The sequence below is a fragment of the Cavia porcellus genome, unplaced genomic scaffold (assembly GCF_034190915.1).
Source record: "Cavia porcellus strain 051 isolate PalLab524CR breed Dunkin Hartley unplaced genomic scaffold, mCavPor4.1 scaffold_27, whole genome shotgun sequence".
Classification (NCBI taxonomy): Eukaryota; Metazoa; Chordata; class Mammalia; order Rodentia; family Caviidae; genus Cavia; species Cavia porcellus.
This window is the reverse complement of record NW_026947510.1, coordinates 14980281-15006728: the sequence shown is the minus strand read 5'-3', so window position 1 is coordinate 15006728 and position 26448 is coordinate 14980281. Positions and strand designations below refer to the sequence as shown.

The 26448-nt window shown below is 40.4% G+C and overlaps 1 protein-coding gene and 1 pseudogene across 16 annotated transcripts in view; one reads left to right on the top strand and one right to left on the bottom strand.

Moving 5' to 3' along the window:
- Positions 1 to 26223, bottom strand: part of Mllt10 (MLLT10 histone lysine methyltransferase DOT1L cofactor) — a 201467-nt gene extending 175244 nt beyond the window's left edge. For 8 of the 16 annotated variants that reach the window (XM_063237912.1, XM_063237913.1, XM_063237921.1 and 5 more), the window contains exons 1-3: positions 26078 to 26223; positions 25143 to 25302; positions 20646 to 20725 (exon numbers count right to left, since the gene is read on the bottom strand). In XM_063237912.1, coding sequence (XP_063093982.1) covers positions 20646 to 20725; positions 25143 to 25302; positions 26078 to 26215 — 378 coding nt within the window. In that variant the 5' untranslated portion in view covers positions 26216 to 26223. Of the gene's footprint in view, positions 1 to 8766; positions 8811 to 8930; positions 9143 to 20645; positions 20726 to 24808; positions 24995 to 25142; positions 25303 to 25451; positions 25839 to 26077 lie in introns of those variants that run through there. The other 8 variants (XM_063237920.1, XM_063237914.1, XM_023562448.2 and 5 more) reach the window with 5 other exon arrangements.
- Positions 7995 to 8095, top strand: LOC111755231 (U6 spliceosomal RNA; annotated as a pseudogene).
- Positions 26224 to 26448: the final 225 nt, after the last annotated feature.

The following is a 26448-nucleotide window of genomic DNA, read 5'->3' as shown; positions in this document are numbered from 1 at the left end:
CAAAATCGATGGATGGAAAACATTTCATACAATAGGAACCACTAACAAGCAGGAGTAGCTATCCTATGTTTAGACAGTGGGTATCAAAATAAAAGTTAAAAGTAGCAAAAAGAAAGACATTAGTGATTAACAAAAGTAACAATTACAAATACACATGCAACAAATCACAGTACATCCAATTTCACAAAATTCTAGTGGAGATAAAAGAATAAACAAACATCCATACAATTATAGTGAGGGATCCTCAGTATCCCACTATCACAAATACATTAACCAAACAAAAATCAACAAAGAAATACCAGAGTTAAACCAAACCTTTAATCAAATGGACTTAACAGATACACACAGAGTGTTCCACCCAACAACAGAATACATTCTTTTTGGCTGCACATAGTACTTTCTCTAAAATGGACCACATACTAGTGAATAACATATGCCTAAGCAAATGCAAAAGCATCAAAATTTTACCATGCATACTATTAGATCACAGTCCATTCAAACTAGAAATCAACAGCAGAAGAAACCACAAAAACTATGCAAACATGGAAATTAACATACTCTTAAATGATCAATGTATCAGAGGAAATTAAGGAAGAAATAAAACAGTTTCTAGAATTAAGACAATAATCCCAGTAAAACATATCAGAACTTATGGGACACAGGAAAGCATTCCTACGCAGGAAATTTATAGATGTGAATGCCCACATCAGAAAACATCAGAAAAACAAAATGAACTCAAATAAATAACATAATGATGCATCTCAAAGCCTCTAAAAGCAAAAAACAGGGCTAGAGTGTTAGCACAGTGGCAGAAGAAAATTCAATGAGCTAGTTCTTTTAAAAAATAAAACAAACCCTTAGTCAATCTTACTCAAAAAGCAGCAGAGATAAAAATTAATGCAATTAGAAATGAAAAAGGTAACATCACAATGTACCCTGCTAAAATCCAGAAAAACTACTTCACCAACATATATGCTAAACGACTGGACAATTCTGAAGAGAGATAGATTCCTAGATATATAGGAATTACCAAAACTGAACCAAAAAGACTTAACCATCCAGTAACAGGCAATGAAATTAAAGTAGCAACTAAAAAAAAAAAGAAAAACTCAGGAGCTGAAGGATTCACAGCAAGATTACACATCAACTTCAGGGAACATCTAACACCAACACTCAAACTCTTTCATGAAAGTGAGAGAAAAGGAAGACTTCCAAAATCATTCGCAGAAGTCAACATCATCTGATCCCAAAACCAGACAAGGATCCAATCAAAAAAGAGAATCACAGGAAATTTCTCTAAAGAACATACAAGCTAGGCAGGAGGATGGTTGCAAGTTTGAGACCAGCCTGGGCTACAAAGCGAAAAGACCAGCATGAATGGCATAGAAAGAACCTGTCTCAAAAAGACAAAAATAAATAAAAATAAAAGCAAAAATTATTAATAAGACACAGGTGGTAGCAAATGCCTATAATCCCACCATTTGGGAGGCTGAGACGGCAGAAGCAATGTGAGTTTGAAGCCACTCTGAACTACATTATGATCTGAAGGGCAGCCTGAACTATACATTACAAGCCCCTTATCCTCCACCCAAAAAAAAAAAATCCTTAAGATACTGGCAAATTGTGACAAATCATCAAGATCACATACCATGACCATGTAGGCTTTATCCTAGGGACACAAGGATAGTTCAATACACACAAATCAATAAAAGAATTTGTTGTATCAACAGGACAAAAATCACATAATCATCTCAACAGATGCAGAAAAAGCCTTTGTCAAAACCAATATCCATTTATGATAAAAATGCTGAAGAACCAAAAAAAAGAAAGGCTGAAGAAAATAGATTTAGAAGGTTTGTATCTCAACATAAGAAAAGCCACTTACGACCAATCTATTGCCATCATTTAAATGGGGAAGAGCTGAAAACCTTCCCTCTAAAATAAAGAACAACACAAGAATGTCTACTATCACCATGCCTGTTCAACGCAGTCCTCAAAACATTAACCAGAGTCATCAGGCAAGTGAAAGAAATAAAAGAGATACATGTAGGAAAGAATAAAGTGAAAATTTCATTATTTACAGACAACAGAATCGTTTACTTTCAAGATCCATAAAACTCCACCAGAAAGACTCCTAAAGGGCTAGGGATTTAGCTCAGCGGCATAAGCGCCTGCCTTGCAAGCAGGCAGTCGTGAGTTCAATCCCTGGTACCGATAAAAAGGAAAAAAAAAAAAAAAAAAAAAAAGAAAGACTCCTAGAATTGATAACCAAACTCAGCAGTGTAGCACAATACAAAATACACAAAAATCAACAGCATTCCTATATGCTAATAATGAACTTATTAGAAAAACAATTAGCATCAAATTCATAATTAGCACCAAAAAAAACTAAGCACTTAGGTATTAACCTACCTAAGGAAGGGAAGCCTCTACAATGAAAGTAACATCACACTGAAAAAATAAATTAGGGAGGACAATAGAGAATGGAAAAATATCATGTTCCTGGACAGGCAAAACCAGTATCATCAAAATAGCTACACCTTCAAAACCGATACACAGATTTGACACTGTCCCAGTCAAAATACCACTGTCTCACAGGAACAGGGAAAATAATCCAAAAACTTACAGGGACCTCAGAAGAGACCCAGAATAGCAAAAGCAATCCTGGGTCACAAAAGCCTAAAGTGGATGGCATCACAATCCAAGATTAAAAAGCTACAGCGGTTAAACAGCATGGTAGGCTGGGTATGGGGGCACAAGCCAATAATCCCAGCACTCAGGAGGCTGAGGCAGGAGGACTGCTTTCAAGCTTGAGGTCAGCCTGAGCTACAAAGTGAGTTAAAGGCAAGTCTGAACTGTATAGTGACTGAAATACTGTCTTGAAAAGAAAAAAAAAGCACATGGTAATGGCACAAAAATAGGCATGTAGATCAACAGAACAAAAGAGAAAAAGTAGAAACAACCCCAGGCACATACAACTATTTAGTCTTTGACAAAGGAACCAAAAGTATACAGTAAAGGAAAGACAGCCTTCTTGATAAATTCGATATTCACATGCAGCAGACTGAGTCTAGACCCATGTATCTCACCACATACTAAATTAAAATCAAAGGTCTAAATGTTACAACACAAACAATCTGCTTGAAAATAAAGTAAGTATAACTCTTGAAGGATCACACATAGGCAAAGACTTTCTGAACAGAATCTCAATGGCACAAAATACTGAGATCAACAAATGGGATTATATGAAGTTAAAAAGCTTCTACATGGGCCAGGGATTTAGCTAATCGGGATAAGCACCTGCCTGGCAACACAAGGTCATGAGTAGGATCGCCAGTACCAAAAAAAAAAAAAAAAGGCTTCTACATTACAAAGGAAACAACCAACAGAGTGACAGAGTGAAGAGACAAGCTACAGAATGAGAAAAAAATTTTGCTAGCTATTCCACGGAGAGAGGACTAACACTGAAAATAAATAAAGAATTCAAGGGGCTGGAGACTTAGGTCAGCAGCATAAATGGCTGCCTGGCAAGCACGAGATTGTGAGTTCAATCTCCAGTACCAAAAAAAAAAAAAAAAAAAGAATTTAAGCCAGGTGTGGTGGTACACATTTGTAATCCCAGCACTAATAAGGTTTAAGAAAGAGGATCACTGCAAATTTGAGGCTAATCTGGGCTACATAGTGAGTTCAAGGCCAACTTGAACTACATAGCAAAATCCTGTCTCAAAAAAACAAAAACAAAGCTAAAATTAACACATGCTGGTGAAGATACGAGAAAAAAAAACTCTCCTAAATTCTACACCATTTGGGCTGGGGATTTAGCTCAGCGGCATAAGTGCCTGCCTTGCAAGCATGCGGTCATGAGTTCAACCCCGGTACCGATTAAAAAAGAAAAAAAAAAAAAAAATACACCATTTGTAGAAATATAAACTAATACAACCACTATGGAAATCAGTGTGGAGAAGCCTCAAACAATTAAAAACAGAAATTCCATTTGACCCTGTTATCTTCTTTTATGAATCTTCCCAAAACTAAAATCGTGTAACAGAGTTACGTGTGTACTCATGTTATAACAGCACAATTCATAAGTAGACTCTGGAAGCCATGTATATGTACATCAACAGATAAACAGGAAAATGTGGTATTTAAATACAATGCAATATTACTGTGCTATAAAGAAACATAAACTTGGGGCATTCATAGGTAAATGGATGCAACTAAGAGGAATAAAGTGGGATGTACAAGCTCAAGTATTACATGACTTATATGAGAAACACTATACATGTATATACATATATACACATATATACACAAACATATATATACATACACAAATAATAGCAAAATAGGAGAGATATATAAAGAGAAGTACAAATACTTCCCAAAAGGTGGGCATGGTGACCGCAGGGCATGGTGGCGCACTCCTGTAATTCTAGCACTTGGGAGGCTAAGGCAAGATGACGACTGAGTTCAGGGCCAGCCTGGGGTACAAAGTGAGTTCAAGGTCAGTCTAAACTGCATAGGGAAACCCTGTCTCAAAAAGGGGGGTGGAGGGGACACCAAGGATTTAGTTCAGCAGCGTAAACACCTGCCTGGCAAGCGCAAGGTTTCAAGTCAGAGCCCTGGCACCAAAAAAAAAGGAAAAAAAAAAGCACTTCCCCAAATTACATATTGCATTGTTTTAAAAATATTTCAATATATATGCTACTTTATTTCATTTACATTAAAAGTTTACCTTACTTCACTGAAAAGAAAGTTTGTGTCATCTGTAAAAATCTTTTTATGTTTGTTTTTTGTACTGAGTTTCTACTTTGAAGGTAACAACAAAAAATGTAGTTAACTATGATTAATCTCCTATTATTTGATTGTAAAAATGTTTTATTTTCTTACAAAATAAAAAACTGAAAAACAATTAAAAATTTTTTTAAAAAAGGAAATGATGCATGCCTATAATTTCAATACTCAAGAGGTTGAGACAGGAGGACTGCCATGAGTTCAAGGCCAACCTGGGCTACACAGTCAGTTCAATACCACAGTGCCTCAAATATTATTTAGTTAATTAAACGGGAAAATAAATAAAATAAAAACAGGGGCTGAGGATTTAGCTCAGCGGCATAAGCACCTGCCTTGCAAGCACGCAGTTGTGAATTTGATCCCAAATAAATAAATAAATAAATAAACAAACAGACAAAAACAAAAGTAATCCAAATAGTATAGCACTAGCATAAAGACACACACAAAAAGACCAGAAATAAAGACACATGATTTTTGAAAAGGATGCCAAAACCATTCAACAAACAATGCTGAGAAAACTGGCTACTTACAAGCAAGGAATGAATTATTAGAGGCTAAATATGCATCAATTTAAAAGATAAAAACTGCCTAGCATATAGCGCACACTTGTAATTCCAGCTAATGGGAAACCAAAGTAGCAGGACTACAAGTTTCAGGCCACTATGTGCAACTTAGACTCAAAAGAAAACAAAATCCAGGAACAGTTACTCACATTCATATTCTAACACTCTGGGAGACAGAGGCAGGAAAAACAGAAGTTGAAACTCAGTGTGGACTTAGCAATACAGCAAGACTTTGGTGATACAACTCAGTGGGAAGGAGCTGGGTTCAATCCCCAGTACCACAAAAAAAATAAAAATAGTGCCTTTCTTTTATGTGCTATTTAGGAATGAAAACAGTATATTCCTCCGTACAAGCACCTGACACTACCTGCTCCATGTAACCTTTCTGATGAGGTTTAGATGACAGAAGAAAGGCTGACCATTCCTTTAACACCTTCATCCACATCTAACGGACATGGTCTTTATATCCCTGCCACACTACTGGGATATCTCTCAGGTTAAGACTATGGGTTATCAATTCCTTTTTTTTTTTTTTTTTTTTTTTTCTTTTTTAAAACTTTTTAAAGAGTGTCTTGCTATTTATTTTGGACTCGTCTTGAATTCATGGCAATCATTCTGTTTCGCCTCCCAAGAGCTGGCATTACAGGCATGTGCCACCAGACCCAGTTGGACTCAACTTCCTTTTTAAAATTATCCAAATTTGTCCTACACTACTACTGAAATCATAGTAATTTTTCTTCTGGTACCAAAACTTGAACCCTGAACAGGGACTGAACTATATTCCCAACCTTTTTACTTTTGAGATAGGGTCTCACTAAACTGAATTGCCCAGGTTGAATTTGAATTCAACATTCTCCAGCCTCAGCCTCCCACAGTTCTGGGATTAGAGGGCGTACTCTCAGGCTTGGATGTCAGGTCTAGTTCTTTTTTTTTTTTTTTTTTTTCTCTTTTTCAAAACAGGGTCTTGCTATGTAGCTCAGGTTGGTCTCAAACTCGCGCACAATCCTTCTGCCTCAGCCTGCCAAGTACTAGGATTACAGGTATGCACCATCACACCCTGCTTTTATATATACTTTCTTACTCAGCTACACTGTGTAGGAATTACATGTTTAAATTTTAAAACAATAATCTTAGTGAAAAAAAAATATTTTCCAAGAGCCAAGCATGATACCACATGCCTGTAATCCCAGCACTTGGGAAGCTGAGGGAGGAGGATCGCCACAAGTTTGAGACCAGCCTAGACTACAAAGGGAATTCAAGGCCAGCCTAAATTGCATAGCAAGACCTTGTCTCAAAAAAGACCAAAAAAAAAAAAATTTTTATAGATAGATAGATAGATAGATATTTTTCCCTTCACTAGTAGTAAAAAAAAAAAAAAAAAAATGGCAAACTGGAAACCAGGTGCTATTTTTAAGGATCAAAACAGCAATCAAGAGCTAGAGAAGAAAAGGGAGCTATTGCTTAGGACATCTTGGAGGTAGGAGCTTTTGCTTTGTATTTTGAGACAAGATCTCACTAGTTTAGACAGGCTTTGAACTCACTATGCAGCCCCAGCTGGCCTCAAACTCACAATTCTCCTGCTTTAGCCTTCCTAGTGCTGGGATTATAGGTGTGTGCCACCAATAGGAGCACTTGTATGAAAAAGAAAGAGGTAAAAAGAAGACAAGGGATTCCAATATATATACATATATAATATGTAACTACTTTTGCAGAAAAGAAAAACAAGCACCTAAATACATATAAACTTGTACATGTATAGACAATAGGGGATGGACAACATGGCACATACCTGTAACCCCAGGGCATTTGAGGCAGAAGGATCCCAAATTCAAGCTCAGTCAGGGCAATTTAGCAAGACCCTGTCTCAAAATACAGAATAGTAACAGGCCTAGGATGTAGCTCACTCTGAAAATTCTGGGTTCAATCTCTAGTACTGCAATATTAAGAAACTAAAACAATGCACTTTAAAACTAGTAGCAATCCAGGCATGCTGTTGCACATCCATAATCCCAGCACTTGGGAGGCTAAGGCAGGGGAATCACTGCAAGTTCAAGGCCAACATGGGCTACACGGTGAGACTGTCTCACAACAAAAAACATCAAAAGAAAACTTAGTTCCAATGGAGAGCTGGAAAACAAAACTGGACAAATGAGAGACTGGTAAGTTTAGAAGAACTTTTCTGTTGTTTCTGTGGTGCTGAGTTGATCTGAACCCAGGGCCATATGTGTCCTACACTGAACCACAATCCCAGCCCTTAGGAAAATGAACTTTCATTAGTTATCCTTTTACATTTTTTTGAATCAAGCCATTGTATCACCTTTATAAAACTAAGTAATTTGCCAGGGATATAACTCAGCAGCGTAAGTGCCCGCCTGGCATGCACAAGGTCCTGAATTCAATTTCTGGTACCAAAAAAACAAAAAAAAGTAAATGAATTAAGTGAATAAATAAATGGTATCTCAGTACCATTTTTAAAAAGATCCAGGGATATAGCTCAATGGCACAGCTCCTACCTGGCAAGAGCAAGGTCATGAGTTTGATTTCAGACACTCGTCCCCCCGAAACACTAAATAATTTAAGCTATTCAAATAATCCACAAAAAACATAAATAAATGTGGATTTTAAAATGCTAAGTATGTGCTCACAGCACAAATACTAAAACTGGACTGATACAGAGAAGATTAGCATAGCCCCTTCACAAGGATGACACACAAATTCATGAAGTGATTCATATTTTTCCACATACTGTAACCTGAACTACTTTCAAGATAACAATATGCAATTTATTAACTAGTGTTAATTTCCTATGTTTTGAAATTCTGTATCTTTTAATTTTTAATTTTTAAATTTTTAAAAAATGCTAAGTAGGACAGCTGAACAGAAATAAGCAGTAGGCAATTGGATACTTGGGTAGAAAACTCAAAACAAAGGTTAAAGTGATGTTATCCATCTCTGGAGGCATAGTACACACTCAAATTAATATCAAGTAAAAAGACCAGAAAAGCAACCCTGAAACTTAAATTTTAAAGAAAGAGGGGCTGGGGATTTAGCTCAGCAGCATAAGCACCTGCCTTGCAAGCCTATGATCGAGTTCGATCCCTGGTACCGGTAAAAATATAAAAAAAATTTAAAGAAGGAGCAATAACACAAAGCAACCCAAAAGGCAATGTTGGAAGAAAAAAGAACTGAGCTTTCCAAAAGTCAAGAGAAGGAAGTTGCAGAAAAGATAGCATGATGATGATCTTTGGCAGATGGTTTTTAATGTTCAAAATAGGTCAAGTAGAACCAAAACTTTAAAAATAAAAAATGATCTTTTGAAGTTAGCATGTAGCATGGTAGTACAGTTAAGAAATGAATATAATAGTGAAGGGTGAATGAACAGAAATGTATATTATTTTATGTACTATACCTAAAATGTTGAGGAAGGACTTGAGGCAGTCCTCAATAAAGGACCTACAGTATAACAACAAAAATTTAAAAATCAGTATTAAAAGCCAGTATGATGGACATGGGTTGTTCATCTATATCATAAGCATTACACCCACCCCCCTGCATGAGGGAAACTGCTCTTACCCCTGACTCCAACTATGAGGTCTAGTGAGGGCTGCCAGCATAGTACCCTCCCCACTCCAGCCAGAGCGTGGTGGGAACATGATCCAGGACAGGTCAATCAGAGTCCTTCTCAGGATTCTTCCAGAGAGCCCCTTCTCCTGGTAGAAGGGGCTGGGAAGATGAGAGCCAAAAGCTGCCAGCAGTCATGGTTCCAGCCTCATGTAGTAGACAGTCTGTAGTATGAGAGAATGAAATCAACACGCAGAGAAACAGAGATAAGAAGCGAAATCCTAAACCCAATGGAAGAAGGAAGAGAACACAAATATACTAACATGAGGTTAATACTGCTGATGTAACTAAAGACCAGATTTGGTTCTGGGCTATCTGGTAGCCAAGGCAAACAGGAAAATAGAGCATATTCCATATACCTAACAAAAAAGAGAAAATACACAGGATCCTTAAGGGAGATCATTTTCCTGATGCTAACTTATTAAAGAACTCCTTGTTACATGCATCTTTTAAGGATCACCAAAAGACCACATGAACAATGTCATGGTAAGATCATTACAGCGAACACAGATCTAGTGAACTATTGCTTATAATAACTAAGCTATCTGCACAACTACCTCAAGGGACTAGAATATAGCAGGCAGTTGAGGAAGTAGAGCTATCAACTATGCTTTTGTTGTCCCAGGAAATTGGCTAAAGAAAGAGAAAAGACAAAAGGATAACACGCTTAAAAAAAAAAGCACTTGAGTCAGTGGGAAAAAATCAAGTAAACAGGACAGACTGAAGATGCAGAAGCTATCACTAATAAGTGACAACATAAGACTTTTCAAGAAGCGGAGATAAGACCACATCAGAAGCCCAGGTAATTATTTCCACTTAAAAACAATCTCTTCTCCATGAAGTACCAACTAACAATAGTGAGATATCCCAGTACTACAGGTGGAGGTAGGAAGAGCTCAGGTTCAAGGTCAGCCTGGGCTACATAACAAGACCATCCTCAAAAAGCCAAAAATTAAAAAAAAAAAATTTAAATTAAAAAAATTTTAAAGATATAAAGCAGTGAGCATGGTGATATACACCTGCAACCCTGACTCTACTTGGGAGGCTGAGGCAGGATGACCACAAGTTTGAGGACAGTCTCAAAAGAATGGGCTAGTTATACAGCTGAATGGTAAAACACTTGCCCAGCATTAGCAAGGCACTGGGTTCAACCTTAAGTACAACCTCCAAAAGTAAAGCATAAAATAGCAAGTACAAAAAATATGAAAAGGAAGAAAGTATTTATGAAATTTCAGATGCGAGTAAAGAAAAAGACAAGTGGGCCACAGATATAGCTCAGCGGCTCAAATGCCTGCCTAGCAAATGCAAGATCGAGTTCAATCCCTGGTAACAAAACAAAACAAAAACAAGTAGTAAATGATTTCATAGTGGCATAGGGTAGGTCCAATATTTAAGATGGAAGGGTTGCTCCGTGGTAGAGGGCTGGCCTACTATGCAGGAGGCCATGAGTTCAATACTTAGTACTATCACAAAAAAAAAATCAGTAATATAGCCCAAAAATAATGCATCTTCTGCTACACAACCCTTGCTACTAAAGAAACTTTAGATGCAAGGCAGGGGAATACAAAGAACGTGATAATGGTTTTGGAATTTTTTTTTTTTTTTTTTTTTTTTTTTGGTGGTTCCGGGGACAAACTGATGACCTCATGCTTGCCAGGCAGGCACTTATGCCACTGAGCTAAATCCCCAGCCCTCAGAATTTGATAATGGTCTGTGTATACAGGAAAGGAGTTTCAGGTGAGGCTAAAACCAGAAGCAATTGGATATACCCTAAACAGATGTAAAAATAACCCTCTTCTCCACTACACTACCAAGCAACTGATTCTCCTCTACCCTAGAAAACTGCAGCTATTAATTTTCTGGAGAGGGTTAACCACAAGAAATCTATAGACTCAGGGACCATAAGACCAAAGAACAAAAAAGTAACGTATTAAAAAAGACTGAGTCAAAATCTAACTCTCTGCATACTCAAATCTCAGCACTCAGCTAATTCAAAAAATACTGGTAACCAGGTTTCTCAACATCATTACTGTATGCTGCTCTCAATACACTGAAAACCCAGCGAGACCACCTTTACTGAACTCAGTCAATCACTCAGCAACCTCTGCCCACATTACAGAGCTTCCTGTCAATTCATGAAGTACTTGCTATTAACACACTCCCACCAGCATGAACCACTGGTGCTACATGCATGACTGTCCTACTGGATAGTTACAGCACTTGATGAGACTGTACCATGCCACCTGATGGGACAGTCACAAATGTAGCACCAGTGATAGAACTACCTGGTAGTTCTGAGACAGAAGAATCATGGCTCCATCTTCAAAGTGTCAAATCTGAATAGCTAGCTAAGAATTCTCAGATTTTTAAGCAAAGTCTCCAAAAAGAAAAGGACCAGCTGAGTATGGAAAAGCATGCCTGTAATACCACCACTAAAGGGAGGATGAAACTGAAGGATTTTGAATTCAAGGCCAGCCTGGAGCACAGCAAGATCCTGTCTCAAAAATGAAACAGACAGAGACAATGACAGAGAGACAAGAGAGAGATACACTAACCAAAACAATAGAAAGAGAAAAGTAGTCTAGAAGCATAAAACTTCAGCAAACTGAAACAAAAACCCCAATTAATATTCTCAGAACTAAGAAAAGTTACTACATTCAAGACATAAAAACAGAAAATTAACAATAAGGAATACTAGCTCTGCACAGCAGCCCATATCTGTGATTTCAACTACTCTAGAGGCTATGGTAGGAGGACCCAGACTCCAGGCCACCTAGGCAACTTAGCAACACCAAATCTCAAAAAAAAAAAAAAAAAAAAAAGACTAAGTGCCTGGAATATAGCTCAACAACACAGTGCCTGCCGGCAAGTGCAAGGTCCTGAGTTCAAAAAGAAATTAATTAAACAAACAAACAAAAAATTAAACAAAAAGAATTAATTTTAAAAAGTTTTTAAATGACTAGGGATACAGCTCAGTAGAAGAGGCTTATACAACATAGGTGAGACCCTGAGTTCAAACTCTAGCACTGCAGAAACAAACAATATAACAGAATTTAAAACTGTAACAGATAGGCAACTTGGCACATTCCTGTAATCCTATCACTGGGGAGGCTGGGGCAGGAGGTCTGCCATGAGTTCAAAGATAGCCTGAACTACACAGCAAGATTTTCTCTCAAGAAACCGGGGGGAAAAAAAACTGTCATAAAGTGCCAGGCATAGTGGCCCATGCCTGTAATCCCAGCACTCTTAAGCTGAGATAGAGACTGAGGCAGGAGATCACTGACAGATTCAGGCCAGCCTGGGCTACCCAGAGTTCAAGGCCAGCCTGAAATGAACCGCATATACAGCGAGACGCCATCTCAAAAGAAAAAAAAAATTGTTATAAGAAACCTATTCAGAGAACAAAAAGATTGAAAGATGAGAAACACAAAATATGCCAGGTAATCTAGTATATACCTATAATTCCAAACTACTTGGAAGGCTAAGGCAGAAGGTATTTTTTGTTTTGTTTTGTACTGGAGATCAAACTCATAACCTTGTATTTGCCAGGCAGGCGCTTATGCCACTGAACTAAATTCCCAGCCTAAGGACTTTTTAATTCTAGGCCAACCTGAACAATTTAGCAAGACTCTCAAAATATAAAAGAACAGGGAGGGGCCGGGGATTTAGCTCAGTGGTATAAGTGCCTGCCTGGCAAATGTGAGGTCATGAGTTCAATCCCCAATACACAAAAAAAAAAAACAAGGAATAAATATAGCTCAGGACTCCCTGGTTTTAATTCCTAGTACTTATCAAATAATAATAGCAAAACAAATGTACATATACATGTACAGTAACATAAAAATAATGTACAAATATACAATTAAGTCAATTCTCAAGGTCCAACATCCAAATTAAAAGAAAAACTAGGGGCTGGGGATTTAGCTCAGCGGCATAAGCGCCTGCCTTGCAAGCAGGCAGTTGTGAGTTCGATCTCCGGTACCGATAAAAAGGAAAAAGACAAAAAAAAAAAAAAAAAAAGAAAAAGAAAAACTAAAGGCACATGCCTATAATCTCAGCACTCAGGGAGACAGAGGCAAGAGGATCACAGATTAAAGTGCAGCCTGGACAAATTAGGGAGATCCTAGTCTCAAAATAAAAAAAAAAAAAGTTGGGGATTGAACTCAGTGCAAAGGCCCTGGGTTCAATCCTCAATACCAAAAACATTTTTAAAGCATGCAGAAAAAGCAAATGAACTACTGAAAAAATAATTCAAAATTATTTTCCCTAATCTGAACTCATGTTCCCTACTATGAGTTATTAAACCTTAACCCTAACCCTAAATCAAGAGGACCACTATATGCCCAAAACAATGATTAATAGATTATAAGAAAAGCATTTCACCACTATCAAGTGTCAGAAATAACCTGGGTTTTTAAAAAAAAAAAAAAAAATTACATCCAGAGAAAATAAACACATACAAAAAGACAGAGATCAGTCAGTCCTAGTGGCCTCAGTTACTGAGGAAGCTAAGGAACAAGATCATGAGGTAAAGCTCAATCTAGTCAACATAGCAAAACCTTATCTCTAAAAAAGAACATGAGTTAAAATTCAGAACAAGAGGGAAAAAAGCTCAGAACTGATTTGAACTGCAACAGACTGGCCAGCCTCAGTGGTACACATCTGTAAGCCCAGCAACTGGGAGGCTAAAGCAGGAGGATTAGAGGCCAGCCTGGCTTTAAACGCACACAATGAATTTAAAGTCAACCTACACCTACACAGTGAGATCTGTAGCTAATCAAAAATTAAACAGGGCTGGGTTGAGGATATAGCTCAGTGGCACAGTGGCTGCTTCACAAGTATAAGGTCCTAAATTTGATTCCCTGTATCAAACAAAAAAAAATTAAATAGGGCTGCATGGTGTGGGGGTATATGTCTGTAATCCCAAAACTCAGGAGACCGCCCCAAATTTGAGGATAGCTTAGGTTACATAGTGAGTTGAAGGCTACCCTGAACTACATGTACGACCCTGTCTCAAAAAAACAAAATAAAATTTTTTAAAAAATATTTTTTAGGGGCTGGGGATTTAGCTCAGCGGCATAAGCACCTGCCTTGCAAGCAGGCAGTTGTGAGTTCGATCCCTGGTAACGATAAAAACGAGAAAGACCAAAAAATATATATATATATATTTTTTTTAAGCGTATAACATACTGCAAGCCCGGTGCACTGGTATATACCAGTAGTCCCAGCTACTTGGCAGGATGAGGCAAGAGTATCAATTGAACCAGTGAGTTCAGGATTAGCACAGACAACAGAGCAAGACTGTCTCAATTTAAAAAGTGTAACTCAGCTGGGAGAGGACCATTAGTCCCTTCCACTTTCCAGTTACAACTTCTTTCCACAGCCACGATGATTGCATGTCCAATCAACACCTTATGACCAAAGGACAACCCTGAAAATAAAAAAGTACCACCTAGACATAGTGCCACATAACCTTAATTCTGTCCCTCTGGAAGGATGAAGCAGAAGGATTGAAATTCCAAGCCTGGCCTGGGCAAATTAGCAAAATTCTGTCTCAAGAAAGGAAAAAAGAGTTGGAGATGCAGCTCAGTATGAAGGTCCTGGGTTCAATTCCCAGTATCACAAAAAAAAAAAAAAGTATGCTAATAACAGTATAAGGCAACAAAAGCCTAACCTACCGTAACTACAAAGAGTTGTCCTCAGAGCTTTAAGATGACGTTCTCAAATTCTTTTAATTAAACTAACCTCATAATTTGTAAAAGCCAATATAATCTTATTTTAATTAGCAACCAAACACAATTTTTAACAAATAGAGGAATATTTAAAACATTTCCCACAACTAAATCTTCACAACTCATGGTAGAGGAATAGAAGTCCAAGGAAGATTAACTTATGGCTAAATTACAAAGCATGTAAAGACATCTACCAGACCTAAGAAATGACAGAATTTCAACACCTCTAAGGAGCTTTAAGATAAGCATTGTAAAGCTTTCAAATAGCCAGGCACAGCAACACAGTCTGTAATCCCAATTACCCAATTCAAATCCAGCCTGGGCAATTTAGGGTCTTAGCTAGACCATGTCCCTTTTTGGGGGGTAGGGGGATGCTGGGGATGGAACACATGACCTCACACCTCACATTTGCTAAGCAAGGGCTTATGGCACTGAGCTAAATCCCTAATCCTAATCCCCATCCCTAACAAAAAGAATTTATTTTTAAAAACAATACACAAATCAAGTTGGAGGCAAGCGTGGAGTACACAGAGAGACTATCTCTCAAAAAAACAAAACTAAATAAATAAAAACTTTTTTTAAAAAAGTGTGTGGCCAGGGCTGGGGATTTAGCTCAGCAGCATAAGCGCCTGCCTTGCAAGCAGGCAGTCGTGAGTTTGATCCCCTCGATCCCCGGTACGGATAAAAAGGAAAAAAGACAAAAAAAAAAAAAAAAAAAAGTGGGTGGCCAGGTGGCACACACCTGAAATGCTAGAACTTAAGAGGCTGAAGCAGGAGGCCAACCTGCACTACAAAGTAAGTTCAAGGTTTAGTGTACACCGTCTGGTGAAACCTTTAAAAAGACAAAAATGAAAGCCAGGCACAGTGGCACACACATGTAATCCCCCCCCCCCCGCCACTTGGGAGGCTGAGGCAGGAGGATCTTTACAAGTTCAAGACTACCTGGGCTAGGGGCTGGGGATTTAGCTCAGCGGCATAAGCGCCTGCCTTGCAAGCAGGCAGTCTTGAGTTCTGTCCCTGGTAACGATAAAAATGAAAAAGACAAAAAAAAATGAAAAAAAAAAAAAGACTACCTAGGCTGCAAAGGGAGCTCAAGGCCAGCCTGAACTGCATAGCAAGACTCTGTCTCAAAAAGACAAAAATGGCTTGGCTGTAGCTCACTGTGAAGCTCCTGGTACAACTGTCAGAAACCTCCTCCCCAAAAAAACAAGAGAAACATTAAAACACATAAAGAACAAAATAAGAATTCTAAGTAACAATTCTAGGAGAAGAAAACAAAGAGAGGGTGACATTTAAAGACACACAGAAGAAAATATTTTAAGTAGAAGGACATTTGAATCCTCAAATAGAGGTTGAGTCTCAAATACGATATAAACTGCCACAGACTAACTGTTAGCACAAAGATACCAAAGGAAAAGTACAATAAAATCTTACAAGGAAAGGGCTGGGGATTTAGCTCAGCAGTATAAGCACCTGCCGAGCGAGTGTGAGATTGTGAGTTCAATCCCTAATACCAAAAAAAAAAAAAAAAAAAAAATCTTACAGGAAAAGAGTTACTCTGCCAGAATTTAAATGGGCTGGGCGCTGGGGATTTAGCTCAGCGGCATAAGCACCTGCCTTGCAAGCAGGTGGTCGTGAGTTCGATCCCTGATACCGATAAAAAAAAAGGGGGGGGGGACAGAACAGAATTTAAATGGGCTAGACCAGAGGAAAATAAGAAAATACTTAGACATTAAAAAAAAAAACAGCCAAGGTGCTGGGGATATAACACAGCAACAACTTGGCAAGTGCAAGGTCCTGAGTTCAACTCAATACCAAAAAATATATATATACATTGAAAGGCCAACATGGTAGTACGTGCCTGTAATCCCAACACTTGGGAGGCTGAGGCAAAAGCTCTGAGTTCAAGGTCAGTTTGAATTGCATAGCTATACCCTGTCTCAAAAAACATAAAAAGCTGGGTATGGTGACTCATGCCTGTAAATCCCAGCACTTGGGAGGCTGAGACTGGAAGACTGCTGTGAGTTAGGCCAGCCTGGGCTATACAGTGAGTTCAAAGCCAAACTGAATTACATAGTGGGACCCTGTCTCAAAAAAAAAAAGACCTATATAACTTTCTTATTACACAAAAATACACACCCTAAAAAAAAGAAAACTAAGAAAAATGGGGGGTGGGAGTGTAATTCAATGGACAAGCAAGCACTCAGCCCCCAGACATACACTGCGAAAAATAAAAATGCCAGGCTGAGGATTTAGCTCAGCAGCGTAAGTGCCTGCCTTGCAAGCAGGCAGTCATGAGTTCGATCTCTGGTACCAATAAAAAATAAAAATGCCAGGCACTAGAACATATTCCTTTAGTCCTCCTGGCCACTCATGACAAGAGCATGGGCAGTATGGGGCAGGGAAGGGGGAGTGGGCTAACAAAGCTAGGTGGCACAGTATTTTTCTTGCTTAGCACATTTGAGGATGCAGGCTTCACCCTCAGCACCACAAAAATTAAAACAAAAAGAATGAACTAGGTCAATATGACTGGCAAACTAGATCACAAGTTGCAGAATACATATAGAGTATGACAACATTCCTGTAAAATACAAAACGCTACACATACGCGTGTCACTAGGGGTGGGAGCTAATACATGGTCCCAACAGATAATAAAAGGGTAATGGTTAACTCAAATGGGAGCATTAAAAAAAAGTACTTCAACTTAATTTTTTAAATGATTATTTCTTGTAACAGAAGATTTAATTTAATGCAAATATAAAATAAAACATGTTCATTCTAGGTAGGAAAGCATAAATCTGCATTATGTTCCCCCTTAATCAGAACTATGTATGAAAAACATAATTTTAGGGGCTAGGGATTTAGCTCAGCGGCATAAGCACCTGCCTTGCAAGCAGGTGGTCGTGAGTTCGATCCCCAGTACCGATAAAAAAGAAAAAGACCAAAAAAAACATAACTTTAATTAGAATTAAATATAAACAACCCAGGTACAATGGTACACACCTGTAATACTAGCACTGTGGGAGGCTAAGGCAGGAAGATGGCAATTTGAAGCCTAGTTTGGCAAGAATCTGACTCAAGACTTAAATGCTAGAGATACAGCTCAGTGAGAAAGCCCAAGGTCCAATCCCCAGTAACACAATAAATAAATAAATGTAAGTATACAATTCATATAGCTTTCCAGATGTATTGAAGAACAGTCTTCAATTTTTTTTTCTTATCGAGAACTGAACTCAGGACCTCACACTTGCCAGGTAGTAGCTGTATTTGAGCTATACGTCCCGGGCCCACTGAAAATTTTTTAATTGAAAAAAGAAAACAATCTTCATTGAGCAAGAATTATAGAACAGTGCAACCTTAGACTGACCCCTGAAACACTGGTTTTAATTCCATTCACCAAATTTTCCCCCTAATGATTTAAGAAACCAAGAAGAACAGCAATTTTTAAAAAGGCAGAACAGTAAAAAAATGTTAGTTTTTGCCCTCTGTAGGAAAAAAACATAAGCAAAGCCAGTACTAATACACGTTCTTCACAAGCTGGGCCAGGATTTAGCTCAGCCTCTGCCTGGTAGGCACGACCTATTGAGTTTTGATTAGCGGTACAAAAAAAATGTCTTCACAAGCTTCTGAGAATTTTATTTTCTGCACAATCCACTAGCAAAATGTTTCAAACTCAAGTATGTAACCTAAAATATCCTTTGTACATCTCATAGAGCATAGAAGCCCATTCCCACTCTGGTGCTGAGGTAGAATGACCTCAAGTTCACCGACAGCCTGGGCAACACAGGAAGACTATCTCTTTTTTTTTTTTTTTTTTTTGGCTTTTTCGTTGTTTCTGTCTAGCAAGACTATCTCAAAAAAAAAAAAAAAAAAAAAAAACAAATTAGATAAGCAGGTAACATTTCTTTTCCTTTGTAGCAGGGCATAAGTGGGGTGGTAGTGGGGGCTGAACCCATGCCCTGCACACTGAGCTGCTACTTTCCCAGCGTTTTTCCTTTTGAGTCTGGGTCTCACTAAGTTGCTGAGGCTGGCCTGGAAGAGCACTAGGGTTACAGGTGTGCACCAACATGCCTAGCTAACACAAAAGGAAATTGAAATAAAGCATCCTCCCAATTTACCTTAAGATAACTAACTTATCCATCTTGACTCTTTGACCATGTCCGCAGAGAAGGAGCAAAAGCTGGCAACAAGTGGCATTTGAGGCATTCTGCTGCATCCCAATCATCTCTTTATGTTTTCTAACCTTTATCTACTGGTGACTGCTGAAAATCTAAAATATAAGATGCCGTGCCTTGCTGACCTATCTACTCCAAACCAAAACATTCTGTAAGGAAAAAAACATCAAAAAGTAGACCTATGCATCCTTAAAATGTTTATGATTGAATGCATCCTACATTTACTAACAAGGCCCATTATTTTAACATTACACAGCTGAAACTCTCCTACAATGCATTAACACGATCAAAACAAGTCAAGAAAACTACAAAAATATTGCTCTGAGATTCACAATTCCATACAGGCTACTGAGCTAAAATTTCTACTCATCCAAAACTGCCCAGGCAAAAATAAAAACTTCAACATTTAGTGGGCGTGGCGGCACATGCCTGTAACCCAAGCACTTGGGAGGCTGAGGCCAAAGGATTGCCCCAAGTTCATGAGCTACATAGTGAGCTCAAAACCAGCCTAAACTACAAAGCAAGACCCTGTCTCAAAAGCAAAACAAAAACAAAAATACTCTTTCTTATATGCTTAAAATAGAAGGCTGAAATCCATTCTCTGGGTCTGTCAAATTCTCTAATCCACACAGAAAGGAAAAATAAGCACATTGTAAATGACACTTCTATAAAACTAATGAAAATCCAATCTTTTTCTCTTGATATTTGTAGAATACTGCTTCTACCCCCAACGGAAAAAAAATCTCCTAGCATGGGCATGCCTATAATTCCAGCATTCTGGAGGCTGAGGCAGGAGGATCCTGGCAAGTTTGAGACCAGCTTGGGCTGCAAAGTGAGCTCAAGGCCAGCTTGAACTGCATAGTGAGATCCTGCCTCAAAAAGACCAAAAAAAAAAAACCTCCCTCACTCATAGTTTTCAAAAGTGTTCATTCAGAAACGTTGTTAGCCTAGTGTCTTTTTTTTTAATTTTGCCCCTCTTGAAACAGTGTTTTACTAAATAGTCCAGGCTGGCCTTAAACTATGCCTATATCCCAGGCTAGCCTCACATTCACGATCCCCTGGCATTAGCCTCCCAAGTGCTGATATTACAGGCCTGTGCTTCCAAACCTGGATAAAAAGGAAAATTTTTATGTTGCTTGGTCTAAAAGTCTAAACTTCTCAATGTCTATAATCCCAGCACTTCGGAAGCTGAGAAAGGAGGACTGCCACAAGTCTGAGGCCAGCCTGCACTACATACTGAGTTGAAAACTAGGCTGAACTATATAACAAGACTGTCTTAAAACAAAACAAAAATTTACAGATATATCAATATAACTTCTGTATCTTTCTACTGCTATTCTATCTATGACCAAATAATGCACACTTAAAATCTTAATTCAGACTTTCTTAACTCTGTAGCCAGTTATAAAACCTAAATATAACTTCTTATTTTTAGGTTCTAAAATATCCTGTAACATATACACTTTTCTGGTCAAATCTGTTTTTATTTTATAAAATCTGTTTAAAATCCTGAGTTGGGGCTGGTGATTTAGCTCAGCGGCATAAGCACCTGCCTTGCAAGCAGGTGGTCCTGAGTTCGATTCCCGGTACCGATAAAAAGAAAAAAGAAAAAAAAGTTTAAAATCCTGAGTCAATATTAGGCCTAAATTCTCTCTTAATTTCCAGCATCTGAACAAGAAACTGACAACCCTTCAAACTGCAATCTGAGGGTGACATCCTAAGCTACTCAAATCTAATGTTCCCAATAAACAGTCCTTACCACTCTGGCTGCTCTCTCTTGAGATTCGCATTTCCTGCAAAACCATGGTCCAGTAGGTACTTGAACAATGCCATAGCAAGCTGTTGGGAAACAAAATGTTTCAAAATGTTAAGTGTTTGAAGGAGACCAAGGAAAATCAAATAAACTTCTAATAACTTCTGATAATCAAGTCCTGATAAGTGACTCCTCAAACTATTCGAGTCAACTGCTAGCTTCACAGAGAATTTTTATATAACATGTTTTATTTTTTTTGAGATAAGGTCTCTACTAGGCTAGCCTCAAACTCAAATTCCTGCTGCATCAACCTCCAAGGAACTAAGATTATGGGTACATACCTCCATACCTAGCTCACAGTCATTTATAATTAAAAGGTAAAATAATATATATTAATAAAAATGTTTACATTCAACTCTTATGTATTTTATCTGAAAAAGCCTAAAAGTTATACCTGTTTTTTAATCTCAGAATTTTTTTTATTCTATGGTAATTTTTTTTTCTTTTTTTTTTAGATAAGGTCTCACCATGTAGTTCTGGGTGTCCCTGAGCTCAAACTCCTGGTGATACAGCACTTCAATCTCCTGAGTACTGGGGTTACAGGCCTGCCTCACCATGTCTGGCTAGGGGTTTTCGTGGGAAGGAGTTTAGGGTTTTTGTTTGTCTGTTTTGGTATTTTGACACAGGGTCTCACTATGCAGTTCAGGCTGGCCTTGAGCTCACTTTGTAGCTCAGGCTGTTCTTTCGCAAGGGTCCTCCTGCCTCAGCCTCTTAAGTGCTGGGATTACAGGCGTGCAACCATTACAATGAGCTATACGGATTTTTTATTTTATAATGGAAGAAATTCACATAAAATTTTGTGCAGAAGCCAGATGTGTTCAATCCTTATTAATAAATAAAATGTTCCAATTTATATGACATGCCTAAAATAGAAAAACAGTCAGGGAAACAGCTGCTACACAGCACCTGCCTGCACACAGAAAATCCTGAGTTCGATTCCCAGCACAAAAAAAAAACTCCTCAAAAGTAGACAAATACACAAACCAAAAAATCAGTAATTGCTTATGACTGCAGGAATTCAGCAGAAATGGAAAGCGATGCTGGGGATATAGCTCAGTGGCACAGCACCTGCCTGGTAAGCTCAAGGCCATGAGATTAATTCTTGGTACAAAAAAAAAGAAAAAGAAACTGCCTTATGTTATAAACCAGGTGTGATGACACACACCTGTAATCCCAGCACTTGAAGGTTAAAGGCAGGAGGGACTATTGCAAATTGAGACCAATGTGAGCTCAAGGTCAGCCTGAGCAGCATACCATCTCAAAAAAAACAAAAAAAAAAGAAAGGAAATTACTGCTAATGGATCCAAGACTTCTTGTTAAAGTGAAGAAAAAGATCTTAAATTGATTGGGGTAATGGTTGCACGATTCTAAATAAAACAAAAACCACTCAATTGTAAGTGTCAGTTGGTCAACTGTATGATATGAAATTATCTTAATAAGGCTATTACAAAACAAGAAAAACAAGTATTTTTATTTCTAAATATTTTATAACACAAATGCTCGAACAACTATGAGTCTATCATATGTCTAACTCATAGCCTCTCCAACCATGGTTGTACACATGGTTGGAAGGCTGAGGCAGGAGATACACTGAACGTTTGAGGTCAGCCTGAATTACATAGTAAGACCCTGTCTCGAAAAATTTAAAAAAAGAAAAGAGAGAGAAAGAAAGCACAGCCTCATTATTTAAAACTGATTTTTAGAGCTGGGCGTGGTGGCACATGCCTGTAATGCCAGCACTTGGGAAGCTGAGGCAGGAGGACTGTTACAAGTTCAAGACCAGCCTGGGCTACAAAGCAAGCTCAGAGCCAGCATGAATTGCATAGGGAGATCCTGTCTCAAAAGATCCAAAGGAAGGAAGGAAGGAAGAAATAAAGAAAGGAGCTTGGCACGGTGGCACATGCTTGTAATCCCAGCACTTGGGAGGCTGAGGCAGGAGGATCATTGTGAGTTAAGACCAGCCTGGGGTACAAAGTGAGCTCAAGGCCAGTCTAAACTGCATATTGAGACCCTGTCTCAAAAAGATGGGGAAAAAAAAGAAAGAAAGAAAGCTGATTTTTCATAGTATTTAGTTCAAAATTATAATTTTTCTGAAAACATAAAAGCACATTCAATTCACATTTCTACCAGTTAACTGAGCAAAAATCTAAAAATCTTTTTTTTTTTTTTTGGTTGTGGTCATAGGAACCCAAAGCCCTAAGCTACATCCCCACTCATTTTGAGTCTTAGTAAATTGCCCAGACTGGCCCCAAGCTTTTAATCCTCCTGCATCAGCCTTCAGAGCTCCTGGCACAAGAGGAATGTGTCACACTACTCAGTAAACAAATGTATCTTGAATATCAGGAAACAAGAACAAACCAATACAACTCGTTAAAACTTCAAAAGCCTAAATTTCTAATGGCATGTTTTGGGGGAGAGGGGGTGTTTTTGGCAGGGTTTCACTAAGTAGCCCCAGGCTGGCCTCGAACTTTAAGGGATTCTCCTGCCTAAGCCTTTGGAGTGCTGGGATTACAGGCATGAGCCACGACATACTCCATCTTATTTTGTTGGTGGTGGATTTTTTTTTTCATTTTTGAGACAGGGTGTCACTATGTAGTTCACGATGGCCTCACAGCAATTCTCCTGCCTCAGCCTTCCAAATGCTGAGACCATAGGCATGCAACACCATGACTAGATCCTAATCCTTATTAAACACGTGTAAATATGTAAGAGTAGAAATGTTTTATTAACCAAGAAATACAGCATGAAAGTCCAAACACAGTTTTCTTTGAAAGAATTTAGAGAAAGGAAAAGTCAAGAATCAAGTTGAGAGTGGTGGTACACACCTGTGATCCCTGCATTTAGGGACACTGAGGCAGGAGAATTATTCCAAGTTTAGTTCAACATAGTGAATTTAAGGCTTGCCTGAACTACATAAGGAAACCTAGTCTCAAACAAAACCCAAAAAATATCAAATGAACATTTTCAACATTAGAAAATAGAACTCTTAACAAAATTTGACAATTTATTATCCAATTCGTAACAGTGCCTCCACCAGTGCCAAGACACTGTACTACAAACTATAGGCCAATTCTAAGACCTTAACATCTGTGTCTGGTTTTGACACATTGTTTTCACTCCTTAAAAGTGGCAGCCTTTCCTGAAACTTAAAAGCTACTGTGGTGAATTGGTAATTGGTCACTGCCAAAGTATTCCTTCCCAAGGTCCACTGCATACTTTAAAGACTGCACTCCCCACTCCCAGCGAGATTTCTCTCTTCCTATCAACAGGGCCCCTTTCAGTACACTACTAAACCACCCTTCAATGCCAAGTTCAGATATGGGAAGAGGGGATGAAATGGTGAACAAATAGGATCACCAAAAAAAAAAAAGGATCTAGAACTGTTTTGGCCTCAATTCCTTACCAGTTTTATTGGTTAAAAGTCAAAAACTCAAAAGTCAGGCGTGGTGGTGCATGTCCATAATCCCAGCACTCAGGAAGCTGAGGCAGGAGGATAGTTGTCAGTTCGAGACCAGCCTGATCTACAAAGTGTGCTCAAGGCCAGCCTGAGCTGCATAGCAAGATGCTATCTCAAAAAGAAAAAAAAAAATAAGTCAAAGACTTCAACCAGAAAAACTGTCTTACTGGTGTTCTCAATGTTTTTTTAATAACCAAAGTCACTCACCAACTGGAAATACCTAGAAATTAACTAAAAAGTTCCCCAAGTCACGTGGCAGCACCACCACCTCCTCTAGTCTTCGGCCACACAGGCTGAGGCGTGGCCTCTTGTGGCCACTAAGCAAGGCCTTAGCCATCAGCCCAGGGCACTGAGCCCCCAGACCCTCCCGCGGGCAGGGACCGCGCTGTCCTCTCCGCATGAAGCTCTTAGTCCACGGGCGTGGGAAGCAGCTTCCGGATGTATGCCGAAAGCTTCGAGTGAGGCAGTTTGGTCTCTTCCTGGCTCTAAAGAGGGCCCCAGCCCAACACCGTGAGCCACAGGAAGTCCCCAGCCACTGCAGCAAACCTGCGCAGGCCATAAACAGGGCAAGGGTTCCACATTCCCACCCTACCCCGGTGGCCACCGTGACCCCGAACGCAGTGTGCAAGCACCCACTGCTGCCCCCACCCACCTGGGGCGCAGGCCGTAGTCACGCAGTTTCCCCGCTGCCCAAGAAAGTCCGATGACCAGGGACTACTGACACTTGAGAGAGTGCGCGCGCGGTCACGTGACAGCGGGCCACAAGCGCTTTCCTCCACCAGCGCGGCCCGCACCCCCTCCCGCGCGCCGCGAACCCACAGGGCTGAACCTCGGCCGGGAGGCTACCGGGGACGGGGCGGGGCCGCGCCGGGGGGCGGGGCCGCGCCGGAGGGGGAGGGGCGGGCGGCCGCGGGCGCTGCCAAGGTGGGGCGGCGGTGACGGTTGGGCGCAGGCCGGCGCGGCGCGGCGCGCGGCGGGGTGTTTACCTTGATGCACCGCGACACTGCAGCCGTGCCCGTCGCAATAAACCAGCGGGTTCTCGGCCCAGCCTCTCTCGTCTGAGCAAACGCAACAGCCTCCAATCATCTCCTTCATACTATGAGAGACCTCGTCCTCCAGTGACACGGGCCGGTCGCTAGAGACCATCTAAGAGGGAGTTGGGGGGTACCATTAAAAATTACATGCAAGCCTTAAGTGCTCTCCCCACCCCGCGCCCATTCGCTCGCTCCCCGGCGCCCCACACGCACGCACGCCCGCCACCCGCTGCCCGCTGCCGCCGCCGCTCAGTCACTCACGTTCCGCACTGGAGTCAGGAGCCATGTCCTTGCTGACTCCCCCACCGCCCTCCGCCACCACCTCCTCCTCCTCAGCGCCTTCCCTCCCTGCCTCGCCCGGCGTTAGCGCTGGCGCCCGGCGCCGGCACACATAATCCGGGAGGCCTCCGCACAGGCGCACTGGGGGGGCTCCCGCGGTGCCCGGGGCTACGAGGGAGGAGACAGGGCTGCGCTTCCTCCTCGGAGCGTCACTTGGCGTGCGCGCCCGCTCTGCTGCCGGCGTGAGGGAGGTGATCCAGAGAGGAAAGGCCTGCGTGCGCGCCGCCGCGCCCAGCCGTAGGCCCTGGCCTACTCTCCCGGGCCCCTTCCCCTCCCCCGCGCCGCGCCTCTGCGGCGGCCGCTGAGGTGTGCAGCGATGGGGGGGAGAGCCCGCGGCAAGGAGGCTGGAGCGGGGGCGCGCACGCGAGGGCAGGGACGTTGGGCCTCCCTCTGCAGCGCAGGGACGCGGACTGAGCGTGCGTGTCGGGAGAGCCCCGGGAGGGAGTCCCGGAGACGCACGGGAGGCGCGAGCCAAAGGCCTGGGGGGGCCGTTAGTCTGAACAGCAGGAGGGGCTCCCCGAGGTCATCTCTGGGCCCTGGGAACCTACCTGACAGCCTTCTCTTCCCAAACTGGCTGGTGGGTGACTATGGTTGGGAGCGTACACCCGCTTCCATGAAGGGTGTAATGAAGCATGGCTTCCTGCAGTTGGCCACGCTAACTTCACAGCCGCAGCCTCTCCACCCATTAAATTCACATCCTGGATTCCACCCAAAGTTCACCCATTGGAAGTGTTACCAGAGCTGCTTTCCACTTATGTACCACATTGACCCCACAGACAAATTAAAGTATATCTAGGTCAAAAAGCTGTTGTGAGGGAGCCCCAAGCCCAGTCTTAGCTTGCTGTGAGTTTAAGTGGGTACCAGGAATTAGCAATATAATGGAATCTGGGAAATGTAGTTCTAGGACAAAACAGGTTCT